Genomic DNA, 19497 nt, shown 5'->3' on the forward strand with positions numbered 1-19497 from the left:
AAAATCGGGCATGTATTTAATTTGTTTGTATTGCATTTTGTAGGCCTACCATCGATAGAAAATGAATAAAGGTTGAAATGAATTATTGAACCCATGTAAGCTTAAATTGTGTGTAGGCCTAATATAGTAATAATGACCGTATAACATCCGTGTATCTAATCATGAGCCATACGAAGACATGATATTATATAATTTACTGATTCTATAGTCATCGATTTAATATAAATGAACTAGAATTTAATTCGTCACTTTGACGAATTAAGTTGATCAGTGCGACATCTAATAACTAAAACGCAACATGCACGTACATTTGTGAGCACAAAGTCATGCATGCCATCTTATGACCTGAAGCACGTTTATAATAATGCTGAATTCCGTCATATAGACTAGAATATAAAGTAGATATATCCTTCAGGTATACTAAATATACAGTATAGCATTTAGAAACAAATCAGACGCAGAAGCTCGGTCGGGCGCACCCCTTTTAAATGTATTACTTTGACGAAAGAGATGAAAACTATACTTTTAAAATTTTTTTTGGCCATAAATGTCACAATATCCGATATTCACAATTTTTACATGAATTCATATCTACAATTCAACAGCTTTCATAATAAGTGAAAACATCTAACAATTCTGAAACGCTCAAAATGGCCCGAACATGCTCTAAGTTGATTACAAATTGATTTTGAGCGTCTTTATTTAAATGTACGATATCGCGCAAAAAATCCAGTGTACACGTACATTTTCCATGCTTGTTGATCTGAAGTTTATGTGTAATTGTAATTGATATCTGATGTTTATGAAAATATGTTTGATAAGGAAAATTCTTAAAATGGCCCCTTGATGACGTCACGATTTTTTGATTACGCTGATGGCCAGTTTTTGTTATTTAAATTTTTTTTTGTACTTCATTCCACAACAGTAGCGAATCATCGCCACAGGCTGGTTAAAATCTTAATAAAAACTAATTTTGATACAAAATTTAATTCATTAAAACAAGATGACAATGAAGATAGAAAAATGATATTACAGGTTATAACTAAAACCCCATTTATACTTTAGGTTTAGTGAGCCCGAGGCCGGCACTTCGTATAGTGTAAACGCTCGCGGTCATAAATGAACGTCCTGGGTCAACTTATAGTTTAAAGTTTACAAAACTTACAGGAAGTCATGTATGTATAATATAACGAAATGGCAGAAAACGAGGAGTAACGTGGGAGGAAGAAGATGTCTTAGCCCTGCTGGCAATAGACGATTTTTGCGCTACGGAAGACATCTTCTCACAGTCGAGCGTAAAAAAACAAAATAACATAGCGTTTCCCAGGGGATTTCGGGACACCATGTTAATTTAAAAAAAATTATGAAACAAAAATACTGTTAAGTAAAATGTATGAAATATTAGAAATTGGTCGAAAAAACACCACACTGTAGTGTTATGACGTATTGAGTGACCTTCAAAGAGCAAAATTGTACCGAGCACTTTCGTGTGCGAGAGCAAGTGTAAACACAAAAGTGCCGGCTAATAAATCGTATATGGGGTATAAGTGATGTAAAATAATAGAACGGAAAGAAGCGAAATTATGTTTTAAAATTACATATCACAAATTGTAACTCTTGCCTCTTGTACAAAAATGAAGTTTTTTGGACAACTAGATCTCGAGAAAATGCAATTTTAATTTACTTGTTACTTTAAGACTGCTTGCCGGCTTTTAAACATTCTGTCCTATCTTTTATCATTAGCAGGTCTGAAAATTATACTAAAAAGTGGTCCAGAATTGGGACCGTGGTCCGGATTGCCTCCAAAATTTAATGAAGTGGTCCTTAACCACATATCTATATGTACATGTTGGTAAAGATCTTGTAATTCTTTTTGAGTAATCCTGCTAACAAACAAACAGACAAATGAAAGCACTCAGAGTGAAGTAATTGGCAAAATATATCCACTGAATGGGAGCATGTTAAATGATACATTTTGTTGCTTTAGGTATTAGCTTTACATGGTTCGAATCCTGCTGGGGTTAATAATTAATAACAATCCCGACAACAATGACCTTTCTAAACTCAAGATTGACCAGAATAATGGTCGAGGAGTGTCTTGAAGCTTAGCCGATTTGCGGCGTCCCTGCCTTAACCCCTGTAGTAAGCTTAACCGCTCGGCCAGTCAACTAATATTTTGGTCCATGTCAAACAATATGTCCATGTTCAAAGAATACAGAGTGTGTAACTTAATATATCGGTGGAAGATAAGCTTTTGTGACATGACCAATATATCAATTTTCCTGAAAATCAATAAGCATGTTCTGACAGTAAAGTATACCTATGCACAGAATGAAATAAAAAACTAATTATCAACTAACAATAGGTTATTTGACTAAAAATGGAACAACGCGAAAAGCAAGCGGTTGGATTTTAAAAGAAATAGGTTTGGTACTCGTTTTAAAAAGCCGGTACATTTAATCAAGTTATGTTTTAAAATTACAAATCACAATTTATAACCCTTGCCTCTTGTCCAAAAATGAGTTTTTTTGGACAAGTAGTCGAGAAAATGCAATTTCAGTACACTTTACTTTAAGACTGCTCACCGGCTGTGGAAAATTGTCTCCTATATTTTAACAGCCGATCAGAAAATATTATCATTTTTGTTATTTGTGAAGTTATTAATAAAACCTATTTTCTTGATTTTCAATAGTCTGAATATATAACTATCTACACCGAAAAATTTAGAATGATAACTTGAAAACAGTAGGCGCTATCGTGCTAACAAACAAACATACAAACAAAGTAAATACTATACCTACTTGACAAAATTTTATTGTGCCAAGTAATAAACACACAAACGCGATCTATTACATATACCTCCTTGGTGGAGGTAAATAATTATATAATAATATTGGTGCAATTACTTAGGAAATTATATTGTGAAAAAAAGTCTTGAAAAAAAACTACGTATAGAAACATCAACTCAACATTAAAAATAGGAAAGGAACGCAAACTTCTAGAATTGAATACCAAACAACTAAAAAGGAAAGAAACAACATATCATGTAATAACAACCTATGCGTAGGGGGAGCTAAACGGCAACATATCATGTAATAACAACCTATGCGTAGGGGGAGCTAAACGGCAACATATCATGTAATAACAACCTATGCGTAGGGGGAGCTAAACGGCAACATATCATGTAATAACAACCTATGCGTAGGGGGAGCTAAACGGCAACATATCATGTAATAACAACCTATGCGTAGAGGGAGCTAAACGGCAACATATCATGTAATAACAACCTATGCGTAGGGGGAGCTAAACGGCAACATATCATGTAATAACAACCTATGCGTAGGGGGAGCTAAACGGCAGGCACGATTAAAACTTTTAACAAAAAACCTACAAAACTTAACTTTGCCTAAAATGATTTTGTTGACTATACAAGAAAAACACATGGGTTTCAGTTTAAGGGAAACAGATATGGATTTACACTTGCAACAACACTATTAAGATCCTGCTGAAGACCCTTGACATCATCATCATTGGAACGATACAGCTTCAGGTTATCGACATACATAAGGCATTGTGAGTTATTGACAAAATTAGGAAGATCATTAATGAATAAATTAAAAAACAAGGTCCAAAAATAGACCCCTGGGGAACACTAGAGGGAACAAATTTAGAGATAGAAGAAACCCCATCAATGGCAACACACTGGGTGCAATTAAAGAGATAATTAGAAACTAAATTGAGAAGGGGCCCAGTAATACCAAATGTGTTAATTGTATTAATAAGTTGCTTATGGGAAAGGCAGTCAAACACTTTAGAATAGTCAGTAAAAATAATATCACATTGTAATTTTAAAATAATAGCATTAAGTGCAGTGGGTAAGAAAGTAGCAAGATTTGTTTGGGTTGATCTTCCAGGAACAAAAGGTGTTGGAAAGAACTCAAAACAGGAGATACACGGGAACAAATTTGGTCAAAAAGAATGCGTTCAAAAATGTTGGAGATCATGGAAGCAAGGAAATCGGACAGTAATTGGTGATCCCACTTTAAAAATGGGACAAAGAATGGCATGCTTCCATACATCAGGAAATTTTCCGGTATAAGTAGATAAATCAAATTACTTTTTTAAAAGGAACAGAAATGGGATGGCACCAGCTTTAAATAAACGGTTACCAATCCCGTCGCAGCCAACAGCTTTATGTTCACATAATTTTCCAAGATGACCTGCAACTGCATCATCAGTGCTGACAGCTACCGATGAGAGATTGTCCAAAGGATACTCCGGATGATCAAAAGCATCAAAGTTAGACTGCTGGGAAGAATCTTTATAAAATGTATTAAAATAAGTAGCAAAAGCATTAGCTTTATCAAGAGTGGTATAAACATGGTTGTTATACCGGAGCACAGATTGTAGATATGCTCTGATCACGACCAAAATATTTTAGGATTGATGTTAATTTGATACCGTCTGTGTCTCTGGCTACAAAGTTTTTTTAAACTTGTTCTGGCCATCCTGAAATTCTCCATAGCAATCCTAGTATTATTCTTTTCTTAATTCTAAATAATTTTTCTTAAAGTTTTAAAGCTTTGTATAGCTCATGGCCAAACCAAGGTGGACGCTAACTTTTTGGTCTAAACATTGTTGCATGGAGTAAATCATAAAATAAAGTAGTGGCTTCATTAACATTATCAGTCATGTCAAGTATGCTCCATGGAATAAAATTTAGAGTATTTACAAGATCATTATAATTGAGTTTTTTAAGATTACATAAACTTCTATTTTTTTTCGATTTATATTACAATTATAATTACTATTGCACTTAAATTCATAAAAAATCGAAATAGATTCATGATCAGATTTAAAAACGTTTAATAGTAAACACTTGATGAGTCCAAAATTCTATTACTTATTTACCAAATCTAATATTTTATTATTGCACGTGATCAAATGATTCCACCCACATGAATTTTTGATTGTTGCTGATGATAATAGATTTGAATTTGTTTTGGACCAGTAGTAGCAAGCCTCCGCCCCTCCTACCATCACTCCTATCTTTCATAAACAATGAAAAATCCCGCAAGAACACTTCAGGATCATCAACAGATTCGTTTAGCCACGTTTCACTAAGGGCAACTATATCTATGCAACTGGCAAGTAAATATGTAACGTATCCATTTTGTTCATAAGGCTACGAACGTTCATAATATTAAATATGAATTTCCCGTGAATTGACACCTTCGGGTCCAGGGTTACGTTCAAAATCTCCAGAAATCACTAACACCTGGGCATGAAATGTAGCTTGTGAATTACTGTAGTAGGTTGCCGTTTGCCCAAAAAATAGTATCTTTCTTTACAGTGATCCTTGTGTTGTGTGAGACTGTCTCTAGACCTATAGGCTCATCATCATAGTAGCCAGTGAAGGTGGGAGTTTTCAGCAACTTAGTGTGGCCTGCACGTACAAACTCGATACAATTATACCATCTGAAGGGTTGACTAGGCCTAGCTGGAAAGATGTAATTTTCAACATCAGAGAATTACATAACTTACAGTTTGATACTAATTAATGTTCAGCAGTATCATTATCCGTAAATCCACGTGAACAATAATTATATAACATAAATCAGCAGTATAACATACAAAGACAGATTTGTGAGAGACAGACATCTTGTCATGACCGCCCATGTTGAATTGAGTTGTGGGAAAGATATTGTGAAAATTCGAAAATCATTGACATTGAACTTGAGATAATTTGCACACAAAATCTGTGGAGAAATAAATAAAGAAAGAAAGATTGTGTACAATAACACTATGTTATTTTTTAAGATTACCTAATAATGATATACTTTCTTTAAGTGAAAAATGAATTTTCCTCAATGTTTTCTGTACCCCTGATGGTTACATGTCGATAAGTTCCTCGTCTTTCTTCAAGTGTTGGTAATAGCTTTGATAGGAGTTCTTCAGCGGGAAGATCCATTAGTTCAGGCACAAGCTTGGCTGCACGGGTTAGCGTTCTTTTTCAACTATTCTTGAGTCTAACTTGGTTTGGAGACAAACGTCTGCTCGTGTTGATGTCTTAACCATTTAATTAGACTACTGGTATTTATTGTTCAAATTCGATTGCATAATAGTGACTCTCGTGGTGCAGCGGAATTGTACGAAATCGAATAATAATGATAACTAGCAGGTACCCGTACCCGTACTAACGTTATAACGCCATAATTACGGCGTTATAACGCCCTAAATATACAATCTGTTCACAGGTACATGCGCATGCGTAGTACATCAACAAACCTCTCGGCGCATTCACAGATTTTAGAAAGTCACGTGCTACATTACTGGCCATCTTTGTGTCCAACTATGCCTATGTAGTGTATGGAGTCGAGTCATATGCTTAAAAAATGTATAATATTCACAAGGTTTTAAATATCTAATTTAATATCAAAACAATCAATTTGTTTAAAGGTTTTTGTTAAGATAACGCAATCATAAAGTTACTGCGAAGATGATTTTAAACAACAAAATGTAAAAACAATGCATTACTTTAGAGAATCGCTGTACAAAATAAACGCGCACGCGTAGAGCGTGCATGGAGCGCACAGCCAGAGCCGTTAAATTAATGGATTAAAGCTATTTTGTTTGTTTAAAATCTTAAAAATAATATTATTTTAAGAAAACCCTTTAAACAAATTGATTCAATCCATTCAAAGTCGCAACTTTTATGGCTCTGGGTTTGTTGATGTACTACGCATGCGCATGTACGTGTGAACGGATTGTATAATTAGGGCGTCATAACGCTCTAATACCGCGTTATAACGCCATAATTACGGCGTTATAACGCCGTATTATTATAAAATAAATTTTTTCTTTGGCGGAAATCAGCCACCGTAATTTCGCAACTCTTAGAAATTTAGAGACAGCAACGGCAATGGTGACCTCTAATAAAAAGTAAATTAGCACGGCGCTGAAACAATGTGTTTTAATTAAAAGTGAAAGTACTTTACTCTTTTTTACGCTTTTTTCCCAAATTTTTTCCCCTTGTGGTAGGATATTTTTTTTTCTCGAGATTAATAGGGGGAAGGCGGAGGGTGCAACCCCCATCCTCTCGACCCACCACTGATTGGCCCATGAGATTACTATACCTCCATCTTCTGGTTCGGGATTTATTTCGAAATAATTCAGTACTACATGGTCGCCAAAGCGACCAAATGAAATGGATGCTCGATAGATCGACGATGACCTGCTGCCCGTGGCGCTCTTTAATTGTTATTGTATACTGCATGCTCGATCGATTTTTCTAGTGGGAAACGGCCGAACATTGCCGAACGCAGTGTTTGGCAGTTGCAAAGTAGGCCTACTTGGTCTAAAAAACACATTTGTTCGTACAAATTCGCCGCTCTAATAATATAGACTAATACATAAAGGGGAATTAAGTCGAACGGTGCTAGTATCGGACTAGTCTGAGTTCCAGACAGAGTTTTGTTTTAATTACTAAAAAGATAAATATTTTGGCACAAATGGCGTTTCATACGTAAGCTACTTGAGTTTATTTTCAGACAAAAATTGAAATAAAAACAAATAAATAAAAAAAAGACAATGAATACAGACTTAGTAAGTCTAGTATCGGACTTGCGGTTGTTGAGGAACACACTTTGGATTAGAACTATTATAGGCCTATTAAGAAGATAGATAGATAGATAGATAGATAGATAGGATAATAATAGTGTGTTTTTGTTGGTAAAACAAATGACAACAATACAAGTTATAAATGTTTATTATAATCATATGAAAACGTAGAAATGCAGAATAAACTATATCTACTACCTAGTTTACTAAATCTGTTCATGGCAATGTCAATAAACTGCATAAATACAAATAAAACACTCTTAAAATCATTGATAAGTATTACGGATTACAAGTTGGACATAAAATAAACTAAAAAATGACATTTCATCTGAGCAATAGACCTACAATTTATAGTCTAAATAACTCATAACATCACCAGCATCACAAGTTTGGTAAGAGATTTTATTATAAAAAGTTTGAATGTTCAATTTGAGACTTAATGTAAGAACAACAACAAACACAAACCATTATACTTGAAACGGCAATATAACTATGACAATGTAAAAGTTGTACAAAACGTTTTACAAAAATTGTGCCGTTTAATTGTTACATTACAATATATAGTATTTAAATATATTATTAGGCTACATTGAATTTCCATTTTCCTAATCTACCTTGCATTTCAATAATAAAGTAATTTGTACTGTATCAAAAATCTCCAAACCGTCCAGTGATAAACTAGAAGTTAATTTAATTTATCCAATTAATGTATAAACGACATGTGGTATCTTCGAGAGTCCCAACGTAGATTCGAACCTGGAATCTTCTGCTTGATATGCAGGCATCATCCACCACATAGACCACTAGTGATTTCCAATTGGATAGCAATTCAACATCGGCATGTGCTATGTGGAGAAGCTATCAAATTGTACGCACGCGCAACAGAGATCAAATTGATACGCCCTCATTTTGTTACAATCAATTAACAATCATTAATTCACAAGGCGGAATCTCCAAAATTGAATATAATTTTTATATTTAGAATTATATTTATTGTTATATATATGATAATACAAATCATTTACATATGTCTACTGCATGTTATTATAATTATATACAGGTAAATATTATTAACATTCATAAGATTCTAAACGAAACTGCTTAAACATTAAAACATATAAAATAGAAACGACGAGCGTTACTGCCATGCTACGAAGTTTAACCCACATTGTGGTAGACCTATATCGACCTTCCCATAAATATTTTAAACTTCACTTTCTGTTTAATGTACACATTGTTTTTTGTCTATGACTGCAATGGATACAAATTATATTATTAAGTCGGACGGAGCTAGCCATGAATAAGTTCCATTATGCTTGGTTCCCACTAAAAATAACATAAATATATAGCTTGTCATCCATTGGTCATTCGTTTGCATTTCCTCTACGTTCTTGCGATGCGTCTCTAATGGGAACCACGCTTTAGTGCCGGGCTGTTGACCAGCATTACTATTTTCCCCAGCACATTAAAGATGTATTTTCCCCCTGAAAAAATAATTCTTAACAACATTTTTGTTGAATATGCCATTTTAATGTAACATAATAGCTATCCACTTTGAATAAAAATTGGATCGAAAAAAATGTATTTACCTGAAAAAACTGTAATTTAAAGAAAAAAAAATTGCCAACCGAATGATCGCTGTACGTTTCTGAATTGTAGTAAGCTCGTTTGTAGTAAGCATTGGATAGTGCGCGTGACTACTACTACGCTTTTTTTTACGAGGCTACTACTATAAGGGCTCGCGAATTGTCGCTTGTGATTGTCGTTGCGAACCAAGCTTTAACTATATCAGTGTTTCACGTATTAACAATTTATTTGTACTTCAAAGGCAACTGTGAGGTGTGATATATGCACCTTTAGACTGTGTGGGACATTCGTTCATTGACATTGTCAAATATTGTATTATTTCAGTTGCAATTCCATTGACAATAAAGGTGGACAGAGATCATTGCGAGCAGCCGGTATATTCGTCTCCCTAGTACAGTGATTTATGAACTTTTTTTACCTTTTTATGAGAAGCCACTGAACATGATCATTATGCACATATAATAAGCAGTTTTGCACTGCGATTCATTTTATGAAAATGTATTTACAAGTATTCAATGTACATTTTTAGTGTTTTTTTTTATATGGGTGGAGGGGGATATATGCGAAAATGTTGAAAATTGAAAGAAATGTTTACGCACAATTATAAACCCAATATTGAGCCTCATATATATAAATATTATAGATACTAAATCAGGAATGAACGTTATATTAATTCGATGACCACTACGATGACCACTACGATGACCACTTCGATGACCACTACGTTGGACGTTAAGTCATCGAATTGCCAGAGTTAGCCCTGCCGTATGTAGGGCCTATTGATCTTTAGGCGACGTTCGCATATGCGTGGAAAGTGAAACGTGAGTATAACGTCTATTTTCAATAGCGTACAATAACGTACAATATTATGTTATAATATAAATATAATTATTCCTGTCAATTTGATTTATATCTCAACCTTTTTAAAATGTGCAAAGATGAGTTAAATTTTAGGAATTGGTCTCACACCCCAGGTTGGATGTAGCCAATTTGCATTAACGTAGAGGTAAACCAATTATGGTAGAGGACATATACAATAGACATGCGCCCTTATCAATTGTATTATTCTTTTCTGTATTGTAGTATCGTAACGTACCTTGAGTCAAAGATAAAAATAGCTCTCCACTTAATGTATTACATCGTCACCGCGTCTGATGTAACACATGTTATTACTGTACTCGACCGGAGACTATTTTAATGGCACAATACGAAACAATCCTTTAGAGAATTTACGAATCTTCACATGCCCTATTTTTATTATTAACATATTGATCGAACTCCGCTTTCCAATTTACCATGAACTTAGTACTCCAGTCATTGAATTCTGATTTCCATTGTATCTCAACTTCATCGATATTACCTTGAAACAAAAATTAAAAAAACGCCATTAACTTTTCGTTCATACTGATATTTTAAGATACGGTGTCATATAAAAATAACCATCCATAACTTTTAATTTAAAAACATTGAACAGCAAATAACCATCTTTGACATACAAAACATTAGCAAAATAATCATCCATGGATATAACTGTATAGATGGCAGTTAACTTTGATATTAACTTAATGTGTCTGTAATACATTTTTCCCATATATAAAATATGGTCTTGTTGTGCAACTTTCTAAATTGAACCAGGAAATAATAGGTTTAAACATGAGCTTTGATTTTATACCTCCATGGTTTAAATAATTAGGTTTCACGTTCCTATTTCAGTTGTTTTTTAAATAATAGGTCTACATACTAATGTTTAGTGCTCATGGAATAACACAACTGACTTTTTTTTATAATTTATGACAAAATCAATTTTACAGTAAGATGACATTTTAGAATGACATGAAAGAAGTAAATTATTCTACTTTTTAAAATAAATTAGAATTTTTGAAAGCTAAAATAAATCTGATAAAAGAAGACGATAGATTTACACTTTACCTAATATTCTTACCTGTTTTGACTTCTAATGTAGGAAGATAATTATCAAAGAACATGCAGTTATTTGCTCTTGGACCTCTGCCAACAATTGTCTTTCCTTCAACTAGGGATCCATTCAAAACTAGATACTCTAGTTTTTCAGAAGAATGAACCGGCCATATATTGTTTTCCATTTCGAAATCAGATTTCATATTTGGATTTCTGAAACAAACAAAAAACATGTCAGTTCAAAAGGCAGAAAAAATTTTCTCTATCTTTTAAATTACAAACATTAAAACATACATATTGTGTGTTGAGAAATTACACTTTGAACATATTTTCATTTCATAGTATTGTTCGGACCCGCTCTACCAACAACGACAGTAAATGGACACACGGCGGCCGGACAGTTAGTACTCGTTCTGTCTAGCTGGGATGAGAGAATATAAATGATTATTTACTGTGACAAGCATGATAAATGCAATTTCCATTTACTTTGACAAGTGATAGGAATCTCTCATTGTATTATATTTTGAACGAGTTTTTACGTGAGTCATTTTGAATGAACCCTTTAACCAAGATTCATTGAATTGAGCAGCAAATTTTTTAAAATTACTTTTACACAATACTATAAATCATAACAGTAATTCTTTGTTTTATTATTATTTATGATTAAGTAAATATGATTGATTGAAAGATGTTTATAAACAATAAGCATATTTTAGTTAAGAGTGGTTTTGTAGAATATTTACGATCTGTGACTGTGTTTCTTGAGGCATACATTTTAGCATGAATGTTGGGCGGATTATCTAATCTGTTATATATCATTGTCTAGATATCAAACTCACCCTGTCCTAGCAAAATTGGCGTAGTAAGCCATCATTTGCCGACTTAACTGCTTGTCTTCGTCACTGAATCCATTTTCTTGATGAAGTGGTATCCCAAAAAAATAAGCAATTTCATCTCCATGTAACACCCCCATCCATTCTGGGAATGGACTATTCGAAGCCCGTTGAGTAAATCGATAATAATAAACACTTGAACTCCTATCAGCGTATGCTTTTGCTACTTGAAATGTGGGACAAATAAACTGATAGTCTCCTGCTGATTGGTCAATTCCATCACGAAGTTTTGCTTCATTGTCAGGTTCTAACCAATCAGTATACTGGAATTGAATTGCGTCATGAGTAAATTCATTGGCAGTTGGCCAGCTGAATTCAATGGCCTCTCGAAATTGAGCTTTATTCAGTAAACTTTCGGTGTCTTTACTAAATCCCGGAGTATCATAAATAAGAAAAAAATTTGCTTCGTTCGTGTTGCTACCAAAAATGACATCATGCTCTACAAAAGTTTGTTTTTTAATAGTTTCCTGAGGAGTTTCAGGAATAAGATTGCCGTCAATTACCGGCACAAATGGAAAATTGAGAAATTCTGTAGTAACCCACATGTTAGCTAATATATCCAGTACATTTCGTGATCGCAAGCAATTTACCATTTCATTTACATTGAAAGGATGACCAGTGCTACTTACAGTACAATCTAACGCATCAGCTAACTTTATTCCTCTACTGGTACCTTCTTCCTTAGTATAATATGCCCATGGGGACGTGGCTGTTGCGCTTTGCATTATAGCACGATTAAAAAGACCTTGACTAATCGGAGAAAAGAGGTGAAAATTCACACTAGCAGAACCAGCACTCTCTGAAAATAATGTTACTTCACCTGGGTCTCCACCAAATCTAGCAATATTATCTTGGACCCACTGAAGTGCAAGGGCTTGGTCAAATAAGCCAGCATTTCCCGGTGCTTCATCCCCCATCGCTAAAAAGCCTATTGCTCCTAACCGATAATTCATTGACACAACAATAACATTTTGTTCAGCAGCCAGTGTTTTGCCATCATATACATCAAGTGATGCAACACCACCAAAATAACTTCCACCATATATCCATACCATCACTGCGGCGCCAATAGGTCGTGGATACGGTACCCATACATTTAAATTTAAACAGTCTTCATCGAGCTCCACATTAGGATTCCACATTTCGGTTCCTTCAAATCCTGGAAAATAAATATCAGGTAACTGCATGCAACCAAAGCCATATGCTGTCGCATTAAACGTTTTTAACCATGCTTGTTTTTTCACAGGTTCTTTAAAACGATTGTTTCCAACAGGTGCTTCAGCGTAAGGTATCCCGAGAAATACATCAACTGAGTGTTCGAAAACATTTATACGCTTTCCCAGAATATTTCCTTCATTTGTTTCTTGATAAACATCTTCACTTGCTACAATACTTATTAACAAAAGGCAAACTGTCACGTTTACAGCAAACATGCTGGCTTCTGTAAAAAAAAAAATATATATATATATGAGATATTAAAAAATGATTATAGGCGTGGAATAATTTCTTTCTGCATCCCTAATTTACCATCGCCGCCGCTTTTGTTTTGTTTCATTATACCCTTTGCAACTATATTTGTTCATGCTTCACAAATTACCATATTTTATTTGTGTTACACAGTTTCTTTGAAAATAAGCGCAGGTTTGTTTTTGTGTGGGGATAGTTCAAAACAGTAAAATTCCTATTTTTTGTACACAAATGTTGTAAATAGAGAGGTAGGCATTAAAACAAAATATGGAAATAAAACGTGTGGTAAACATTCAGATCAGATGACTAAATACGCAACATAACTTAAATATTACGTTTCTGCTAGTGTTCAACTTTATATTTCAAATATCCACAATTATTATACACACAAACTTTTTTTTTAACTTTCTATGGAGTTACCAGATATTAGTATTACAACTACCGAAAAAGGGGTATGTCAAATTCTGTATTTTACCATTTTAAAGGGAAATTTATGTTTTTTCGTCGTGATTTCTCTTAAACATATTTGATTTATGTACAATTAACCAGATATTATATGTAAAATTCATGCCTGCATCTGAGCTTTAACATTAAAAAGATACAATATCTGTATTTCCGAATAAATGGCAGTATGGCGCGCCGGACGTTGTTCTCTGTATAAATGAATAATTTCGCTTCACGTAAAATAGGACTAACACGCCCTCACACACTAGTACTCACTAGCTCATAGAATAATAAATGTAAAGTGGTTGATGGATAAGGTGATTCGTAGCGTATTATTAACTACAGTACATATTCGTTGTAAATGTCAATACAGAACAAACTATTTCCATAATTTTCTTTAGTAGTAGGCCTAATCCATGAATACTAACTATACAGATCAATCGGTGTTGTTTTCAGTGTCTAAAAAGGTAAAATCGGATTACGTTACGGATACAACGCATAAATCATGGATGAATGAAGTTGAAATATCATTTGAGCCCACAGCACATTCAGAATAGATTTCATAATGTTCAAATCCAAAATAATTTTGAATAAAATTATGTATTGCTAATTTTTTAAGGAATACGAAACATACTGTATGTTTAAAGCAATGTAAATGCTAGCATAGTTGGGACATCCCAGAAAATGTGAGTTGTATAATAATAATAATAATATATAATTAAATAAAGTCTCAACATGTTGGCATATTGTGTCTTTTAGATTTCTTGCTTTGTATGCGGTATGATAAAAAGATAGACATTAAGTTTAAATTAAATTAGAAGATCATTATTCATATTTTAATATTTAATGTGAATTGCACTATAGAAAGAAAGTCTCTTTTAATTTGACGAAAGATTGCAACGCTCAGTTGTTTCAATATTGGTGTCAACAGGCGTGTTTTTGTTAACATTTTCGATAGCCTCCACTCACTCACTCACTTACTGTACTTACTAGAAATTTATAAAAAAAGGATTTGATATGGATTCATTATAGAAATGGGCGGATCTTTGAAAAGTGTATCTCGTTTGATACTGAAGACCTCTCTGAGGAACTATTAGTATATGCATATTTAAATTTTTCTTATGTGTCTTATTATTATTTCCATAATAAGGAATGATAAGATTATAGTGACCTTACAAAATTGCTAGTAGGCATAGGTATACAAACCTCTGAATCTCATAAAATAGTGAAGTCTTTTAAAAAAGGGTTGGAAAGCGGCCATTCATAGAAATTATTTATTAGAAATAGAAGGTATAGCTTATTTCATCTGTATTATATTTAATTAAAGAGATGGAAAATGGTTTGATGTTATTATCGCTGTATCCAAAATACTATACACGTATAGGCCTACGTCACTCGGAAACATTGTTTTAATCAGCAATCAATTAGTGAGGTTTGCTATTGATTTTTGTTTATAATGTTATCTGAAGGCTCGTTCATATCATTATTTTGGTAGTCTTGAACAATATCAATTTGAAGAAGAGTTAATTTGATTTGAAGAAAGGGCAGTTTTGTTGTAAATCCGAATCATTCGATTTTATACTGAATATTAGACCAAACTACACATGATAAATTATTTCCCAACGCCCTTAAACATAAAACTACTTTGATATTACGCTTAACTAAGGAATGTGAATACTGTATACGTTTTATTCAAGTAGCTATATAATGCATCCTATACTCGGTATGTCTACCGCAAACGGATTTTCATTCATTATAATCACGCACTGTATTTAGTTTATGTTTAGTTATCTTGGTCAAGTCAAGTTATAAACCAAAATATATTTAAAATGGCGGCCATATTGAAATTTAACATGGCGGCAACTTTAATAACAATATATTTGGAACCCCCAGTTTATGAAACAATTTTTAAAGTCAAGTTATAAGAGCCAAAATATGAAAATCTGGACTAGTCTAATAAAAACCTACACTTATTTGAGAGGCTACCGACAATAGGCTATTCGCATAATACCTGATACACAATTTCTCGTACCGTTGAAATTACTTTATACTTTGAAGTTGGTGAGCTTATCTCCGACATTACTATATACACTGTATACAGTAGGCCTACTACTATAATTTTAAAAATTGAAATGAAATAGGAAATGGAGGACTAAACAAAGTGGTACACAGTATTTGCAATTGACAATTTAATTAGGCGTCACGTGGTAATAAATCAACTGCCATTAAGAGCGATATAGATGAATGATTTGAGCCATGTGTACAAATCATGTAAGCCTATCGTCAAATGTACTCTACTTACGTGTGTACAGGTATAGTTATGTGACTAGAATACATGCCATGTTCCTACAATGAACGTTTCAAGATAATAATCCTCCTGTAACTCAACCAAATACGAGATTCGGTGTAAATGTTTATAATTTTGTAATGTAAACACCAAAAGTCACACTTTGATTATCAGTAGACGTTTTTGGCCAAAAATGTTTTTGGTTAGCGGTACACGTTAAAACGGTTAATTTCAAGTGCAGCATTAATTAGTACTTTTTTCATCAAAGCGTTTAGGCCTAACTAATGTTTTCTTGTTCGAAATAACTAGTAGTAGGCCTAGTTAGCTATAATAACTAGTAGTAGGCCTAGTTCCCTATAATAACTAGTAGTAGGCCTAGTTAGCTATAATAACTAGTAGTAGGCCTAGTTCGCTATAATACTGCACACAGTATATTACTTGAAGATGCTTCAAATCTAACATTCCATAAAAAACTATGGAGAAAATGTTGTAAATTATTGATTGGCAAAATTAGATTAGATCAGATTAATTAATTAATTAATCGGTATCGAAAGCTACATACTGGTTTGTATTATCATATATTGAAATTGGCCTACGTTATAGCATCCACAACATTATGTTGTATAATTAAACGGCGCAAGGTAGTGAGGTTATTGTATCCGAATAGACTGTACTGATCTGCATGTTTCAGAAATACTATCTCAGAGCCGATACTATAAAGAATTTTGACAGAAATAATGACAATACGTTGGGGCTTCCCTGGAGCGATGCAATTAATCAATGAACAGCACTTGTACAAAGTGTATGTCAACCTAGTTCATTTATCAATCACCTCCTATAATGAACTTTCATTTCAGTCATTTAATAGATGTATTGAATAAAGAAGAACAATGTAAATATAATTTTTGGTACAACAATATCGAAATGTTTTAACGTGATGACTGCATTTAATAACACTAATTACGATAGTAATGTCGCATATAGTACATTCGGTCGCTTATTGATTGCGCAAACAAATTCAGCAGCCTGTGCATGTGTGAAGCTCTAAGTAAAAATAGATATGTGTCAACTAACGCTATAGTAGTGATCCAATGGGTCGTAGTGACAACGGGCGCAGCTTGAATACCGACTAAGCTTTGATGTGAACCGAATTCTTGTCTTATAAGCTATGAGGACGTCGAACGTAAAGAACTTTGGCATTTTGCAATTAGTGATCCAACTGTTCGTACGCCACTCTATCATCCAGCTGCATTCCGCTGCAAATTTCTAATTGGCTAATTGTATCCTCCGCATGTTCCAATAAGTCTAAACCGTCTTTAATGAACACTGATAATTCGTATATATATACTTAATATTCTATGGTAGGTAGAAATAACATGTCTACTGGATACACTACATAATAATAGGTCTATGTTATAGAATTATCGGTACCCATTGTAGTGATTTCGGTGAGTTTTTAATTCAAGGCTAATTTAAGAATAAGAATTATTAGAAATAAATTACAGGAAAGCTGATTGCTATACATACATTTCAATTTACTCTTCGGAAATTCGAACTGATTTATTGTAAACAATACGGCAATATAGCGTATCAGATTATACAGTACATGTGAAGTATATCGGAGCAAATGTTTTATAGCGACCATAATAACAGGGATAGTGTAAAAAAGGAGTAATGGAAGTTATAGTAATAACAAATATTAATACATATAAAAAAAAAGAATTGTCGAAAGGAATGCATACATACCAAAAAAGTACATCTTCCGAATCCAAATGTTCATTAATTCCGATGTATGTTTGGAGCGTCTAGTCCAACGCTTATGTTGAGTGAGAAAACAACTGATTTAGCAACTATATTGATATGTTCTTTTACCTTTCAGTTGAGTTGATCATTAAAAGAATTAAACACAACTTGGCGGCGGCAGCGCAGTCAGACTTAAAAAAAACAGGTTCGGTTTGTTATATTGTGTGACGATAATAGCCAATTCATAGGGTACTATCACTGAACATTCATTCGGTGAAAATACATTGCTTCATCGTTTCTGCTAAAGTCAACAATGTATTAAGCCTATAGGTTTAATAAACAAATCCGTGATAACTTGCATCACAAACGCGATCAGAATGATATGTTCCAAAAAATGGGCAAATCTATCAATGTAGATAATAATTATATTGTGAGGGCCAGGATTTGGAAATCGAAGAGGGCGGTATACTAAGCAATTTTCAGACAAGGTTGAATCAGAAAGTCATGGTTGTATTGACAATTGGGGGTGACAATGTGAGATTATTTTGAATTATCTACAATTAGAGTGTCAAGATTTAATAAAACATTTTCAGCAGTGTTTTCATTCTTTTATTTAAAGGGCAAACCGGCATTATTGGGTCATGGTACTACTCAATATCATTAATTTCAAACAGACAAAAGCTGACTAAAATTGACATCAATTTTAGCTCTATTAAAAAAGTATATTATTTTACATAAGTAACGTTTCAAGGTTGAATTTTAATGCTGGATTAGGCACAGGTAACTGAATACAGGTGCGTTATTATCCCACGATTCCATGTATCAAATCATCCGAATCGGTTTAGAAAATCAAAGTACTAGGCTTAAACGGATAATGTGTACTTCCGACACTCTTTCCATTACAGCCTATTATTCTTGCAACCCACTTATTTTCAAAAAGTATCAAAAATTGACTGTAATACTATAAACGCGTTCAACCACATTTGTAGAGTCTAAAATACAAAACACATAGAACGATGAACTGTACAATAAGAAATAAACTACTATACATTTGGGAATAAAACACTGTTGAGATTATATGTAGTTACTCTAACAAAATTGTATCTCTGGTCACCTATCTTTTATGTGCAAAAAGCAAAAAACTCATTTAGCATTGTATTATGGGTGAGCCTAAAATGTAGGCTATACTCGAATGTAATCCTATAAACACAAATTATATTCTGAAACTCCACATTATCCTCTCAACGAAATATTGAAACGGAAAGTATAAATCTGTCATTATATTGTGATATATTCAAAACCAAGTTCTATTACCGCAGTATCAATAACACCGGCTATCACAGAGCGGGTTGCTGTGAGGCTATAATTTCACACCAATGCAGACGTAACTTGTAGGCCTACTATAATTTGGATTTCAAATGTCCGCCCAGTAGTGGATCAACACATATCATTTAGAATAAACCGAAAGAAAACTCACAATTGACGAGTCAGTTTTAATTAATATTATTATCCGTTGTCAATCCTCAACCACAGTAAGAA

The 19497-nt window shown here is 33.5% G+C and overlaps 1 protein-coding gene across 1 annotated transcript; it reads right to left on the minus strand.

Annotated features, from left to right (window-relative positions):
- Positions 1-9914: 9914 nt before the first annotated feature.
- Positions 9915-18477, minus strand: LOC140049156 (cholinesterase-like). The gene is made up of 4 exons (XM_072093975.1): positions 17962-18477; positions 11964-13458; positions 11150-11337; positions 9915-10567 (listed from the first exon to the last, which is right to left on the minus strand). Exons 1-4 carry the CDS (start codon positions 17993-17995, stop codon positions 10437-10439), a joined length of 1848 nt encoding a protein of 615 aa, XP_071950076.1. The 5' UTR covers positions 17996-18477; the 3' UTR covers positions 9915-10436.
- Between the last annotated feature and the right edge of the window lie 1020 nt (positions 18478-19497).

The sequence above is a fragment of the Antedon mediterranea genome, chromosome 5 (assembly GCF_964355755.1).
Source record: "Antedon mediterranea chromosome 5, ecAntMedi1.1, whole genome shotgun sequence".
NCBI lineage: Eukaryota > Metazoa > Echinodermata > Crinoidea > Comatulida > Antedonidae > Antedon > Antedon mediterranea.